This window comes from Melanostigma gelatinosum (assembly GCF_949748355.1).
Source record: "Melanostigma gelatinosum genome assembly, chromosome: 11".
NCBI lineage: Eukaryota > Metazoa > Chordata > Actinopteri > Perciformes > Zoarcidae > Melanostigma > Melanostigma gelatinosum.
In genome coordinates this window covers 2118647-2134434 of record NC_136644.1, presented here as the reverse complement: position 1 = coordinate 2134434, position 15788 = coordinate 2118647, and the positions used below count along the sequence as shown (strand labels likewise).

At 43.8% G+C, this 15788-nt stretch overlaps 3 protein-coding genes across 3 annotated transcripts; 2 read left to right on the top strand and 1 right to left on the bottom strand.

The window, feature by feature from the left end:
• Window positions 1–499: 499 nt before the first annotated feature.
• Window positions 500–4236, top strand: LOC306784360 (ras-related protein Rab-40C-like). The gene is made up of 6 exons (XM_079278294.1): window positions 500–1150; window positions 1244–1304; window positions 1412–1472; window positions 1557–1634; window positions 1924–2146; window positions 2417–4236. Exons 1-6 carry the CDS (start codon window positions 997–999, stop codon window positions 2716–2718), a joined length of 879 nt encoding a protein of 292 aa, XP_079134420.1. The 5' UTR covers window positions 500–996; the 3' UTR covers window positions 2719–4236.
• A 600-nt stretch (window positions 4237–4836) lies between these two features.
• On the top strand, window positions 4837–7739 carry wfikkn1 (WAP, follistatin/kazal, immunoglobulin, kunitz and netrin domain containing 1). Its single transcript, XM_079278275.1, has 2 exons — window positions 4837–5765; window positions 5874–7739. Exons 1-2 carry the CDS (start codon window positions 5499–5501, stop codon window positions 7386–7388), a joined length of 1782 nt encoding a protein of 593 aa, XP_079134401.1. The 5' UTR covers window positions 4837–5498; the 3' UTR covers window positions 7389–7739.
• A 251-nt stretch (window positions 7740–7990) lies between these two features.
• Window positions 7991–10429, bottom strand: mettl26 (methyltransferase like 26). The gene is made up of 6 exons (XM_079278298.1): window positions 9908–10429; window positions 9514–9676; window positions 8922–8981; window positions 8732–8799; window positions 8435–8513; window positions 7991–8295 (listed from the first exon to the last, which is right to left on the bottom strand). The coding sequence occupies exons 1-6, from the start codon at window positions 10099–10101 to the stop codon at window positions 8239–8241; spliced, it is 621 nt and encodes a 206-aa protein (XP_079134424.1). The 5' UTR covers window positions 10102–10429; the 3' UTR covers window positions 7991–8238.
• Between the last annotated feature and the right edge of the window lie 5359 nt (window positions 10430–15788).

Below are 15788 nucleotides of genomic sequence, written 5' to 3'. Positions count from 1 at the left end.
TCCACTGCAAATCATGAGCAAACAATGAGAGGAGACTGATAATAATCACATATCTCTGTATTTTCATACACCTGTGTGGCTTTGTAAGGTATATCATAATGTGACATTCCCTTTTGCATTTCATTGGAGAAAATAAGTATTAAATCAGTAAATTAAATTTACTCAAGTAAGACAAAGTAGTGTTTACTTAAATATATAAGAAAAAGTGACCTGTATTAGTATTATGTATTCAATCAATTGAGGGATAAAATAACATTAAAAGCTTAAATAAAAAATCGTATCTTATTAAAATGTTTCAAGTAAAGTTATATGTAGGCTACACATAACATCAATAAGATGAATCCAAAATCAAAAGATCAATATGTGGGACATTTAGAAAACGACAAAATAAAAAAAAGTGAATAACATTTTTGGAGGTTGTTTTATTTTATAAATCATACCCGGAAATGACGTCGCTGATAACGTCAACACCAGGAAGTTCCAACGCAGTCCCCTTGGCCAAACGTTGTACTCGGATGCTCAGTGTCCCTCGTTGTCTTTTTTCTTATAAACAAAGTGAAACAATCGTATTTGATTTGGCAGATTATTGTTTTATGTGGGACTCAGCAGCCTCGTGTTTACTTTGTGTCACCTGTTTGCACTAGAATCTGTTATCGTTGGTGCTAGCTAACAGGCCAGCTAACAGCTAGCTACGGTTGTTTTGGTTGTTAATGTGAACATTAACGTCACGTCGACGTGCATGCACTGAGCTTCAAGTGCTACTAACGAACAAGTTTATTCGATATATTCCTGACGAACTAGGCTTTTTAAAATCTGATTGACTTTACAAAGAACCGAGTTAATGTAAATCCTGGGTGGTGTACCTGTTAGCTGTTTAGCTAACGTCAACGGCGGTCGCCTAGCTTTAGCTACCAGTTTAGGCACCATTTGGTTTGTCCCTTGCCCCGAATAGTGGACGTCTGGCGGGCTTGAAAAGCTGCCTGTGAACCGGATCCAATGCGTGGGATGGCGGGCACACAGACTAGTCCCGTTAAGAGTTTCGATTATCTCCTGAAATTTCTTTTGGTGGGAGACAGCGATGTTGGAAAAGGAGAAATCTTGGACAGTTTACAAGACGGATCAGTAGAGTCTCCGTATGCCTACAGCAGTGGTGAGTAACGATCTCTGCTTTTGTTCAGTTGTTTAGAAATGAATTACAAAGCCCGGATTGACCAACATGAACTCACTTTGTGTGTAATCGCAGGGATTGATTACAAGACCACCACAATTCTGCTGGATGGGAAAAGAGTGAAACTAGAGTTATGGTGGGTGTTTTAGCAAAGTATAATTATCAAATCCAAAGTGATGAAATGGACAAACCCAAAACATAGTAGTGTACTCACTGTAACATGCTCGTTTGTGGCTTCCACAGGGACACATCGGGGCAGGGCAGATTCTGCACCATCTTCAGGTCGTACTCTCGTGGAGCACAGGTGAGAACTATAAAGCAGTGTTTGTGTTTTCCATCATTATGTCACTCTGTACACGTGTCAACATGTTTGGCTTTTGTTCCACAGGGCATCCTGCTTGTGTATGACATCACTAACGGCTGGTCGTTTGATGGCATTGACCGCTGGATACGGGAAATTGACGAGGTAACTCCATTCGACACATTTCTGCTTGACAAATATATATATATATATATATATATATATATATATATATATATATATATATATATATATATATATATATATATATATATATATATATATATATATATATATATATATATATGAGGAGATGTATGGCAATCATGTGTCTATATTCTTTCATCCCTGAGATAAATCAATGTCTACTAGTCAGTGCAATAGCTTCAAGAAATCCTGTCTAAGAGAGAGTTAAATGACCTAAACACATTCCCATATTGTTTGTGTCCATCAGCATGCCCCAGGTGTACCCAGGATCCTGGTGGGAAATCGTCTTCACCTGGCTTTCAAGCGGCAGGTACCGACGGAGCAGGCCAGGGCCTACGCCGAGAAGAACAGCATGACTTTCTTTGAGGTCAGTCCGCTGTGCAACTTCAACGTCATCGAGTCTTTCACAGAACTTTCACGCATTGTGCTGATGAGGCACGGGATGGAGAAATTCTGGAGGCCCAACAGAGGTGAGTTTGAGACTTGTTTTCTTTTCAGATTAGGAATATATGTTTTTTTCCCTCTATGGTAGAAAAAGAGTGGGTTCTCATCACTCTTGCCGTTTTATTTCTCTAGATTTTGAGATATTTACCTCTATATTTTCTCCCACCACCTCAGTGTAGGGGCCACATACAATTTTTTATGATGTCCAAATAGTACAGTTTATGAGCAAGCTGAAAAGATAGTATCTGACACGACATCCAGTGGTAACATTCATATTCCACCTTCTTGTCCCACAGTCTTCAGCCTCCAAGATCTGTGCTGCCGCTCCATCGTCTCCTGCACGCCGGTGCACCTCATCGACAAACTGCCCCTCCCCGTGGCCATCAAGTCCCACCTCAAGTCTTTCTCCGTGGCCAACGGCATGAACGCAGTCATGATGCACGGACGCTCCTACTCGGTGGCCCACAGTGCAGCCTCGGGCGGCGGCAGCGGTGGGAGCAAAGCCAACAGTCTGAAACGCTCAAAGTCCTTCAGGCCCCCGCAGAGTCCTCCGAAGAGCTCGTCGTCAACCTCTAAGGGGAACTGTAAGATTTCATAGCGATGAGTGGACGTATGGTTGCCAGTATTAAAGGTGTTGTTGCTCCAAGAGGTCACAAGGCCATCGGAGAGCCACCAGCAGTCTTCACCAGAAACGGAGATATAGCTCTGAACTCTTTGGCGGCTGCCTCGGATGGTTGGATTGTTCTCTTACCTACAGGGCTCACTGATCAAGGCGATCAAGAGTTCCCTGGGACTAACAGATGTGAATCAAGGATTGTTGCTCACCTGTTAACACTACGAATGAGTGGAGGGACATTAGCTACGCTTTCATTTGGAAAAGGATCGTTTATTGTATTTAAAGTTGTAAATATGCTGTGTGTGCCGTGCTTGTTTTGGTCAGTGTGTCATCTTGGAAAGGAGCTTCTTCTGATTGTTTTGTCTTGAATATTTTGGTGTACAACTTATTTCTGTGTCTTATGCTCTTGTCTACCTTGGACAATTCCTGTTGCAACCTCAACGGTGCTCAGCTACTTATTTAAAACTCCGATTCGTTTGTTTTTTTAAACAAGACTTAAAGCTGAAATTGAATTTCGTGAGTAGAGCAAGGGCTCAGAATAGTACTGGATTTTAGATAAATTACGAAACAATTGAAAATCATTCTTAGCTGCACGTCTCGATCTGTGAAGCTGTCCAGTTTGTTTTAGGACTTCCTGTGGTGTCCCTTAATTTCCGCCCAAATGAATCCACCCTCCATCTCCACCAGTCTTTGGTTTGAACATCTGTTGACTTTCTCAGGCCATTTTTGCCTCTAAATCTAATTTGCAGGACCATCTATCAGCCCGTTAACCCTCTGGCTATTCAGAGGAAACCTTAAACAAACTCAGATGTGCACATTGTTTGCTCAGTCACGACATTATGCCTTCAGAAGGTGCTGCCGTCGTGTCTGTGGGTCCTTAACAGGAATTTGTAAACTCACAAGACTGGTGAGAGGAATATTTTAATGTTATTGCTTTTTGGATCTTTTATTTATACGCAATGTTTTTATGAATGTAAAACCAGATTCATCTGCTATTTTGTGGTGAAGCTGTAAGAATCAGAGGTGGAAGGTCACAGGGTACATATTGTGATATTCTTATTCAGCGTTGGGTGTTTATACTGTAAATTAATTCTCATTTTCTAACCCTGTGATTAATTTGTGTACATTAAGGCTTTGAATGGTTGTTTGTGAGAAAGTAAAGTCAGATGAACATGAATACTTCTGAACGGCTTGGATTTTAAATTGGATGTAACTAATAATGATGTTTCTTTTAATAATCTACAGGAATGTTTTTAATTTGACATAGTTTCTTTCCACCTCTGATTAACGTGCTGTATTTCCACTATAAACATTCCGTGTCATGGCTTTGTGTCTGTGATGAAGTCTTTGAGGCCGTAAAGTATTGCTGCATGTTTTCTACCAGCGCGTGTTTAATGTGGTGTGTTGAGACCAGTTCAACAGAACATTCAAAGCTCTCTGTAAACGTGTGATGATGATTGTTGCTATCAGTGTCTCTGACGGTTTGTCTCCACTCAAACAGTTGCCAAACACAATAAATGGTGAAGCTACAGGTTCGCTTTGTGTGTTCATCAATTTATACGCTGCTGCAATGACTTTTCATTTATTTATCATTGTGGGAATATTTTTTTTTGTACCCTTTGTCCAGTGCAACAAACCCCGTTGGGGGTGCTGAATTGATTAGCCGCTCTCTCGGCATTGGCCAGTTTTGGATAACCGGCACGTCGCTGCAGCGCATGAATACAGCGCGGTCAAAAGTCACCCGGAGGTTGCGGGGGTCACTTTTAATGAAAAGATGCGGGGTGCTAGTTCTCATCGCCCCGAGGCCTGCGCCGGGACAAAGATGAGTCGCACACTATTGAAAATGTGGCGCGTCACGCCTTCCCACCTGACCGTGGCATCTCTGAGCTCCGTGTGAATGAGCGTCGGTGCTAAAGTGACCGACGTCTAGACGAGAAGGACGTAAACATGTTTTGCTGCCCAGACATGATGCGACACGCCCCGTGTTTGGTTTGTGGCGCATTCCGCTTTTTCACAGTTTGCTCTTTGATTTGTGCAAGAAGAGAGTAGAGTCTACAGAAGTTTATGCTTCTTAAAAACTGCGGATAAAATTGAATTACAACCGAAAATCAACTACAGAACGAACAACTTCAACAGCTCTCTGGGAGGACACGGCTCATTCTCTTATTTATGAATGGCACGTCTATAAATACTGTCTGGACACGTTTAACGTTGGATTTCTCACCGGAATGTAGCGCCGTGCACCCGGTTGATGGGGCAGCTTGCCACCACGACCACACGTTTTCTTTGATGATTTTACAATGTCCAGTTGCTGAGCGCATGGTGCTGCTTCATAAGAGTTTCAGACACTGGAGGACCATGGGGGCGGTCAGAGGGGCTGCCCTTTCCACCTCCATTCACTCTCTGAAAGGCTGATGTTGCGTCTTTCTCTCTCATTGTGCAGTTTCGTTCGCTGTTCGGGGAAATCGACCTGAATGAGAGTTTGGCCATTGTTGCAAGAGTTTTGGTTATCAAGGCAAATATTGCATGCAACCAAACTGCATTTTACACGCGTTTTTCTTGGATATTTTTGTTCAATAGCGCATGGGAACTCGTCTTGATCTTTGGATTTGCTACAACGCTCCTCTCTGCGCGCAGCAAACTCCTTTCCACATGCTGAACGGACGAGCACGTTTGCGCATCGACAGCAGATTTATTTCAGATTTGAAAACCTAAAGGAGGAATGGATTTACTCGGTTGGCGACTCATGCAAAAAAGCAATAATGTATAAAATCCCTCTACAACTTTTGGAGGATAGATGTCTAAAGGATACAAGTTGGAAAAATGCACCCAACTCAAATAAACTAGTGATAGGGTGGATACGTGCGTATTTGTTGATGCTCCTGGTTTGCGAATTACCCGGACTTTCTTTGTGTGCAAGTGTGGCAGAATCCAAAGCTGAACACGAAGGATTTTGTCCTAACAAGCTGAATTCCAATCTCTGGGTCGATGCGCAAAGCACCTGCGAGAGAGAATGCAACGTCGATGAGGTGGTGTTATTTATTTTATCCTCATTATTGATGAACTGATAATCGTGAGTTCATTTGGTGTTTTGTCCATTTAAATCTGCTTTCATAAATGCTGTTTTGTGTGTGCAGGACTGTGCAGACTTTGAGAAATGCTGCACCAACGTGTGTGGTTTCAACAGCTGCGTGGCTGCACGTTTCTCTGATGGCACCCCTGCCCAGCCAGATGGGCAGGGTGGAGGAGAAGGAAGTGATGCCCCCACCTCCACAGCCACCTGCGAGGGCTTTATCTGCAGCCAGCAGGGAGCGACTTGTGACATCTGGGATGGACAGCCCATCTGCAAGTGCCTGGACCGGTGTGAGAAAGAGCCCAACTTCACGTGCGCTTCAGACGGCCTCACCTACTTCAACCGCTGCTACATGGACGCAGAGGCCTGCATTCGTGGGGTGACTTTAACTGTGGTCCCCTGCCGCTTTTACCTGGCCGGGCCCCACACCAGTCCACTGCCTCAGGACACTACAGCTAACCCCACTCCGACATCCTCCCAGGAGGACCCCATGCCCCCCACACTGTACTCCAACCCTCACCACCAGTCCATCTATGTCGGAGGCACAGTCAGCTTCCACTGTGACGTTATTGGAGCCCCCAGACCTGATGTAACATGGGAGAAACAGAGGGAAAGGCGCGAGCGGCTCGTCATGAGGCCTGACCAGATGTATGGCAACGTGGTCATCACCAACATCGGTCAGCTTGTCATTTACAACGCCCAGGTGTGGGATACAGGTATCTACTCATGCATCGCACGGAATTCTGCGGGAGTTCTTCGTGCAGAATACCCGCTGTCTGTCATCCGCCGGGCCGGCGACGATTTCTCTGAAGACCCTGAGATGCCCATGGGAAGGCCATTCTCACCAGCAGACTGCCTGGCTGAAGTAGACTTGAGAGTGTGCAGTGGTGAGCGTCACGTGGACTGGTATTATGACAGCAAGCTGGGCTCCTGCATGGCCTTCAGCAATGGCGGATGCGACGACAGCCGCAACCGATTTGAGTCTTACGAGGAGTGCAAGGCCTCCTGTCAGAGAGAAGGGATGGGGATCTGCTCCCTGCCTGCTGTCCAGGGCCCTTGTAAATCTTGGGAGCCACGTTGGGCCTGGAATACCCTCTTGAAACAGTGCCAGACCTACGCCTATGGTGGCTGCCATGGGAATGCCAACAGCTTCAGCACCAAGAAGGATTGTGAGGCGAACTGCCCACAGCCCAAAAGGAAACCTTGTAAGACCTGTCGGGTGAAGGGGAAAATGGTGCCCAGCTTATGCCGGAGTGACTTTGCTATCGTGGGGCGGCTGACAGAGCTGGTGGAGGATCTGGACTCAGGGTTAGCCCGCTTCAGCTTGGAAGAGGTCCTGAGAGATGAAAAGATGGGATTGACTTTCCTCAATACCAAACACCTGGAGGTGACGATTGCCAAGATCGACTGGAGCTGTCCCTGTCCCAATATCACCATGGAGGAAAACCCTTTGCTGGTGATGGGTGTCGTGCAGGATGGCATGGCCATCATCCAATCAGACAGCTACGTCAGAGCCATAACTGAACGCCGACTCAAGAAGCTACGTGAGGTCCTAAATAAAAAGACCTGTGAGGTATAGAAGTCCCAAGACTCGGACCCGTTAGCCCACATAGGGTCTGTGGTCACCTTTACCTTCAGCACTGAACATGGGCATTAGAATTGCAAGCTGATATATTTAATAACTCTTTAAATCAAATGACACAAATGTTATATGTTAATGTAGATATGAGATATAATTTGCATGTACAATATATATTCATTACAACACAGGCTGTACTACATTCCAGGTGTGTTGCGAGTCCATTAATATCAATGTTGAAATGTTGCTATAAATATAGATATTCTTTCTTTTGACATGTATTCTGTATGTTTAAGATGGTAGCCACACAAGTTGATCAACTTACAAAAATGCCTAGCTTGTGCCGCTATAGGAATAGACGCCTAAATAACCTCTGTATTGTGTTTATTATATATTGGGCTCTTTATACTAGTCATTTAGGTGTTTTGTGGGTTCTTTTCCGTTGCCTTTTGTTATGCATGTGTTATGTTCCCTAATGCAGCACATTGCTCCTTCAATATCTCCCTTTGCAAAGCACTTATTCGAACGTAGTTTTTCTGACAGTCTGCAAACTGAATGAAGAAAAAGAAAGAGTCGTTGTGTGCATCAAGGCACAGACAGCACAGAGACAACATATCAGTGAGCCTTTTTACTCAAGTGTGCAATACAGAAGAATATATGATGGATTACAGCAGTTCAGTTTGGATCAAACAACTTCATTTGTGTCAATTTGTTTCAGACTGTGGGGAAACAATTCATTGAAAGTTCTGGAAAATTTGGCAATGTATCCGAGCTTCAAGTGTGAGTTCAGGCGTTTTGACCCTCCTGCTCTGATACTGGTCTGCACCCAGAGAAGGAAGCGCAGGACTCTTCACACCAAACTCTCCTTCCTGAACAGAAGACACTTGTTGTTTGCAGGCATGTCCACCTAGCAAAGAAAAGATTTGAAATCAGACATTGGTCGGCCGACATTACCGTAACTGCATTGTTAACTTTGTTATCTTTTGATATTTTAATTAAGGGGGAAAATAAATTGTATTGGATGATTAAATGAGGTGTTTACTTGCCATTTTCTCCAGGAATAAACCGTTGCTTTGTGCTGTAGAACTGAGGAGGGAGATATCCCTGAGCCCCCACTCGGAGTTCCTGTAGGATTAAAACAATATAGCCTCATAGTTTGCATTATTTATTGAACATGAGCTTTCATGATTATCTACACAATGATATTCTCTCTTCCACAAAGCAAACAGATGCATGTCAAGGTGAAATCCATGGCTGCTCATGAAAACCACTCATTTCCTTTCAAATCTCTCCACAAAAGAATTAACTTCCACAACCATCACAACGATTGTAAAAGCAGTTACCTCTGCCGTAGGCTGTAGTCAAAGTCAACATTACTTTGAGGGGTGATCTGACCATTCACTGCATAGGGCTGAGGGTAACAACAAAGGATGTTATGTAGCATTTATTGACATTATATACGTTTAGATTTGATAATAACAACATATCATGAATGTGGTAAGTGCATGTTTATAACATGCTTTTTCCACTCACCCCATATATCAATAGAAGGCCCTGCGGCTTCAGCACTACTCCAGCCCCTTTGAATAAACCCTAGAAGAAGAAATAATGATCACATGTGGTGGGGGTTGAGAGGCAGGAGGGATTACTACTCCAGCCCTTTTTGTTCTTGGTCTCTTTTATAGAGTCAACGACCGGAGGCAGGAATTGTAAAAAGGCATCGCTGTACAGTAGTTATGAGTCAAAGGGGTCATACTGTGTATGTACTCTGGGGGACAAACGCTGGAGTATTTCAGCTTAATGGAAACACCAGGACCAGCCGATGGATCGCAGCACGAAACTTGATTTTATGTGCGGGCCCCACGGCGACACAGAGCCTCAAGATTAGGAAATAATGCAGGTGATGTTTTAACATTTCAGTTTATATTGTGCTTTAGTGGTGCATACGGTGACACCAAACATGTGCAATATATCAAATTACCACACATATAATATGGGGCCTTCAGGGGTCCTGAGGGACCCAGGGAGGTTTTGGGCAAGATCCTTAGGTCCTTGGGTTAGATAAGACCAATCACATGTTAATATAAGCAATTATAAAAAAACAAAAACAAATCAGCTGTCCTACCTCAGTGCAAGCCATTGGACAAATGTGGATCATATTGATGTTGACGACCAGATCGAGGCTCTCTGGCTGAATGCCTCCCCAGTACTGATAGGGCAGAGAGGTATCCAGGTGGATGGCAGGCCTCACATTGTGCAGCTGGTAGTGGGCTCTGTACGCTTCGATACTGAGAATAGGAACAAAAGACATGATTGTAAAAGCACACCAAAACACAGTTATGCATCAGTAGTATTACATAAACTACCGTAATACCTAAATTCAATGGCCAGTGTCTTGATTCAAGTTTGCTACGCAGAAACGAATACATACCGTAAATAACCGAGTTTATAAATTGTTTATACGGTACCACAATGATGCCATTTTGTTTTACTGACTGATACACACAAACGGTGTTTACCTGGCAAGAGACTGGCGGTCATACTCTGAGGGCTGCCAGATAATATTCCGCAGGGCCTGAGCGAAGTGTGTGACATGCTGCCCGGTACCGGAGGAGATCTCCAGAGCCTGCAGGGATCTCCCGGTGTTCACGCTCTCCCGGAGCGTTGCTAGGATGGGTTCCTTGTTCTTCTCCGCGGCGGCGGCGTTCAGCATCGTTCCAGACACCGGGTATAACCGTGGAATTAAGCGGTACAGTTTATGAAACAACGCCAGTACAGCTGGGTAACGTCGGTCCAGATTGAATAACTCAACACCACCACCCACGAATGTTTTATTTTCGGGTGAAAATTGTCCACTTCCGCGTTATCTCACGTGACTGAAATGACATCCAATGGGAACACCGGACGGGCTCAAACGCACTTCTTTTGCACAGACGTAACACCGTCTTCACCGACATAAATACTCAGTAAACCGTAAGTAGAAATGCCTTCCAGCAAATAAAACAAACGCGCATGGATATTAGTTTGGTGAGCGCTGTCACATCACTCCGCGCAGAATATCTCCGCTCCCGCGAGCAAAATTGCATTGAGCGCGAGGGGCGTCCCCTAGCGCGCGACTACTATCACTGCTCTTCTGCTCGCGAAGCTTTCATCTGCTCGCTTGCAAAGCTTCCACCTCCTTGCTCGCGAGTAGTTTTACTTTTTGACAGTAAGTGACCCAGTCACCATTCTTTGCCCAAGGGAATTACCCACAAAGCATTGCAATGTGACGTTAAACACGGGGTAACCAGTGGACGCATGGAGACGAAAAAAAAGGTAAACAAAGAGGACGGCTCACGTGTGTTCAGCCTGTCACATCAAATAAACTCAGAAACATCAAGGGTTAAAGACGGAACAAAATACACATGAAATCAGAGGATATTCATTCATCAAATATTTTATTTTGTCATTGAAGCTGTTTTGACAAAAACGAGTAAATGATATGAAATGACCTCTCATCTTGTGAGGAAAGAGCCAGGAAGACTTTCAGATCAGGGAGTACAAAGTATAAAATAAATACACAGGTAAAATACACATACATCATATTTTTTGTCGTTTTTATGGTAACGTGATATGTTGCAGCAAAGTGCTGTCCCATTCGTATTCACACCATTTCATGCCCTCACAGTCTCTCACACTCAACCACCAGGTGACGTCGTTTGTCATGTGTATTTAAAATGATTTAAGATGTTTTAAGTGCCTTTGTGAGACTTTGGAAAGACAGCAGAACAGAATGAATGTTGTTATAATTATTGATATGACCTTATAAAGTGTTGCCAAAATATCTTCAAATATTATATAGAAATATAAATACTGAGTTAAGGCAATGTACATATCATTTTTATCATTTCAAAAGAACATGTGTCTGCAGATTCAAACATATTGCTTTTATTACAATGAACAATTTTTATAAATATTTGAGTTGCCTTCGGTTCAAGATTACATCATTAACATGATAATGAATCGGCTGTTTGTGTGCTTTTTGGAAATGATGCAAAGCTGCTAATAGGCAAATATAACAAAATGTGCACTAAATATGAGAAGCTGTCCCTATGGAAAGGCTACCATATATTATTTCACTTTTATTGACCCTATAGACAATTGAAGGTAACGTTTGCCCACTCAAATGGTAAAGATATCTCGTCTGGCCCATGGACCACAATAAAACAAAGACAACACAAGTACATATTTTACATATAGAGGGTTTCTTTATTTAAGGTAAAATAGCATTCAGGTACACATCCTAATTTACAAGATTTACAGTTTCCCACACATTAATGCCAAATTTCCCCACGGCTCACATTTAAATCTTACAGACAAAGCAATCAACATGTAATCATTTAAAACATCTGTCTGAGGGACAGGACATAAATACAAACAGAAGAAATAAACACAATGTTACAAAACAAGATGTCCAATGTGGTCAAGCAAACAGACTTGCGTCCTAACACCAAAATGGACAAAGGAGGACATCTGGAGGACATCCATCCATTCTTCAAAAAGACAGAATGGAACCAGAATGCAAAGATAATACTGTGAACTATTACTCAGGTATATGAATATGCCTTGAAAACTGGGGATGTTTCTAAATCTGTGTGGAGAAACAAAATCTAACTAAAAATACTTTTTAGGATTATGGTATACTCCGGTAGTCAATGGAATAAAATGCAAACATATTACATTACAGGGACTTAAACAGTAAAAAAAAAACTTCGTGTTTGTCCCGCCTCCTCGGCCGTGCCTGTGAAGTCTCCGTTGATTTTCAGTCTCTTTATTGTCTTCACTGGTGTCCGTAGCTGGTACGCTCCTTCCCCCTCCTCTTCTTCTCTCTTATCTCTCGCTTCATCTTCACTTGGGTCGTGAAAAACCGAGTCACCTGCAGCTGGCGGAGGCGACGTTAACAGCAGCCCTCCACCCTCCCCCTCTAGGGTGAGATCTACCAATTTTGATTGTAGATCTGGGCGCAGCGCCATTCGATCGACAAAGTCACTCAACAGACGTGACTCTCTTCTTTCTTGTATTCCCTCCATGCGCTTGAGGTCATTGACGAAGCGCTCTATATCTGCTGGTTCTGTCAATTCCTCACCAGGAGCGTCATAACATGCTCCGCTCCTTCGTCTAGGTGTGCCTGGTGTTTGAAGCTCACGGAGGCGTTCTTCCAGCACCTTCACTGTTCTTTCAACTTCCTTTGCTTTTCTTCTTCTATCCTTCTCTTGGGGGGAAGTCAGTATTTCCAGACTTCCTCCCTCCACTGTGAAGAATCCTTTCAGTTCTCCTTTTGTCACCTCCCTCTGTGGGGCCTGTATGAAGGGGTTGGAGGACACCCTCTCGGGAGGTGGAGGTGGCAGGTCAGGATACAGATTGCTTTGTTCCTGCTCCTGCTTATTTTGGCTGTTAGGAGCATCGTTGTCGTGTGGGGGAGGGGCTGAGGGGTTTAAGGACGGAAATATGCCGCTGACATCTCTGGCGGCCCCTAGTGGTAAGCCTACTGCTCCAGCTGCCAGCTTCATCTCGTCCTTCTGTTCTCCCATGGGCATCGGCTTCCCGTCCATCCTCTTTGTGTCATAGTTAAAGCACCTCTTGATGTAGGGCCAAACTCCTCTCTCTTCATCTACTTGAGTCGACGCCCTCCTTTTCCCCATGTTAAGACTTTTAGGATTTCTGTTCTCCCATGCCTTCTTCTTCTCTTCGTAGTGTTTCAGTACTTCTTTGCTTATCTGTTGCAGTTCTTCTCCCGTTGGAGGACTCCCACGTTCTCCATTCCAAATGTCTTTATCTTTCCATCTCTTTATCATCCTCTTAAATGCCTCTTTCTCCACTGGCCAATGCGTCTTTCTCCCATTCATTCTGCTCTGATTCTGGACCTCATTCTCCAAACTCCACAGATAATTGCTCACTTTCCCTGCCATGTCAAACTTCTCTGCACTGTTCACTGTGCACTGTGATTTGAAATATAAAATTTTGGAAGTAGTATTCTCAAATGTCCACTAGATGGAGCCAAGCCTCCTGTCAAAATGTTCCTGTTGCCCCTAGCAACTCTCTGTGTCCAGCTGGTTGCTTATCTCCAACTTTGAGCCTCTTGTGGCCTTGTTCTGTTTTCGCTCCTAACTTTGTTTAGTCTCCCAGTAAACTAAAGTATTAACCCCCAGCTGTCCCTCACACATACCAAATTAAAACTTTCGCCTCTAAAATACGCACAAATCACGTATCGATCTATTCTAATGTTTTATGTTTGTGTTTGATAGCTTTTTGTTTGGTCTCATATGTGTTCTCTGCTGCCCAACTGGCCCTCAAACTTTGAAAGTCACACACCAACAATTGCAGCAGGCAGTTGCAGCCCTCAGCTTTTTCTCTCATATGCACGCTCCAAATAATCACCCTCCTTTAAACCATTAAAACAAACAAAATAAACACAATTGAAACCAAGCACCCTGCCGCCTTTGGAATGCGCACAAATCACAAACACGGTAAAGGAATATCTTTACAAACACAGTCAAACAAATAAACAAAAGTTAAAACGCAAATAGTCACACACATTCATACCAAATAATCAAAATCACACACTCCCGTCTCTGAACACTCGGATTAACTGAACAGTTAATCCACTTTCTCACCCTCAGCAAACCGACTGTGTATCGATGACCTCTTGATCACGATACAAATGACAAACTGCTTTTTCAGCAAACAAATACAGTCAAATCATAAAAATTCTTTCCCTAACCAACACACAAAACAAACAACGTTACTTTAATGCATCACAGCGGCCGCTGCGTATCATAAACACAAGTATAACATCTGCTTTGGCTGGGGTTCGAACACGGCCCTCCCACGTGGAAGGCCGCAATGCTAACCACTATGCTATCAGCCCTGTATATCCACAACACAATTTAGCACACTTAAATAGCGACAGCCTCTGCTCCGGCCTGTCTCCTGTCGACTTTTCTTTTACACTTCGTCCGTTATCAACGATTCACCGGTTAACTCAAGATTTGCGCTCTCGCCCAGAAACTCCGTCGAGGATACTCTAAGCAGAGATATCATGTTTTTCCACTAAACGCTACGCACAATCCTGGTGTCCTGAGACTTGATGTCTTGATAAGGTAATTTTCTCTTCGTCCGCTATCAATCAGTTAATTTAAAACCTGTGCTCCCGTGCAGAAACTATCTGAAGGTTACTCTACGCAGAGTTAACTTGGTTTTACACCACACGTAACACACTTGATACGGTAATATTTCACGGTCCATTCACTGTCAGTTTACAGTTTATCAATGACCTTTAACACACATATATCCCCGTCATGTTATACAGTTTCTTCGTAGTCCAAAACGTCTTATAATTACGTTAAAGATTACGCTTTATTTGTGGCAGGAATTTGAGTGCGAGGCGCGAGGCGCGTGACAGCGACAGAGAAGGCGCGTGGCACGGCTCACATTCCTACACTCTACGCTGCCACAAAAAACATCATTTTTCGCCTTTTATCTAACGTCTTCTGCTGGACTCATTCATTCCTGTGCACAGACCCCCCAAATGGCTGTATAACAACTCTGTTGCTGTGTGTTTATTCTTTACAATACTTTATAACTATTCCTTACCCACAGTTCGGTCAGTCTGATATCAAATTTAGAATTCAAGCTATGAATACAATATGCAGGATTCAGTTAAATAGGACCTGCTCACCTGTTTGTTATGCCGGCAATATCAGACCTCCCGAAACTGCTGGCACGGACCCAGTGGCAGATACTGGGGCTCCCAGCCTCGGGGAGGATTCGCCAATTATTTCTGAAATCACAGATAGAGAGGTCTGTTAACATTCCAACCCGATATGCTCTGTATCAAGTCTTGCCCGCATCCTCCACCAATTTGTTGTGAAAATAAAGCTATCTTTCACACTTAGAGCAGGTTTAAGAATGAAACAGAAGCTCTCAGAGGCGTATAGTAATATCAAAGCAATAGATTTATTTATCAACAGAGTTATTCAGCCAACACAATTAAACATGCATGGGCTCTAATGATTTCCCTCTCAGAGGTCCACCATAAGACACGCTTGAACACATCAGCGTGACCCTTAATATAGGGGGTCCGCCCCTCCGTACACATTGGCCAAAGTCAAAGATGCAAACGTTTGTACGTGTATTACGCTTGGAGGCCGTGAATGTCCATTCACCTTGGCCCCTCCCAGAAGGCATCTTCTTCCGTCAGTGTGTGTGAAATGTTGTCGACTGCGGGGGGGTGACTGGTTTAATACAGCCCGAGGCTGCTGGGCCTACTCTAAGCTGCTGGCCCTGCTCTTGTGACGCAGTTAAGCCAGTGATCTGCCAGTAATCTTCCACTGCTGCTCTCTCGCCCTACTGTCTCATATG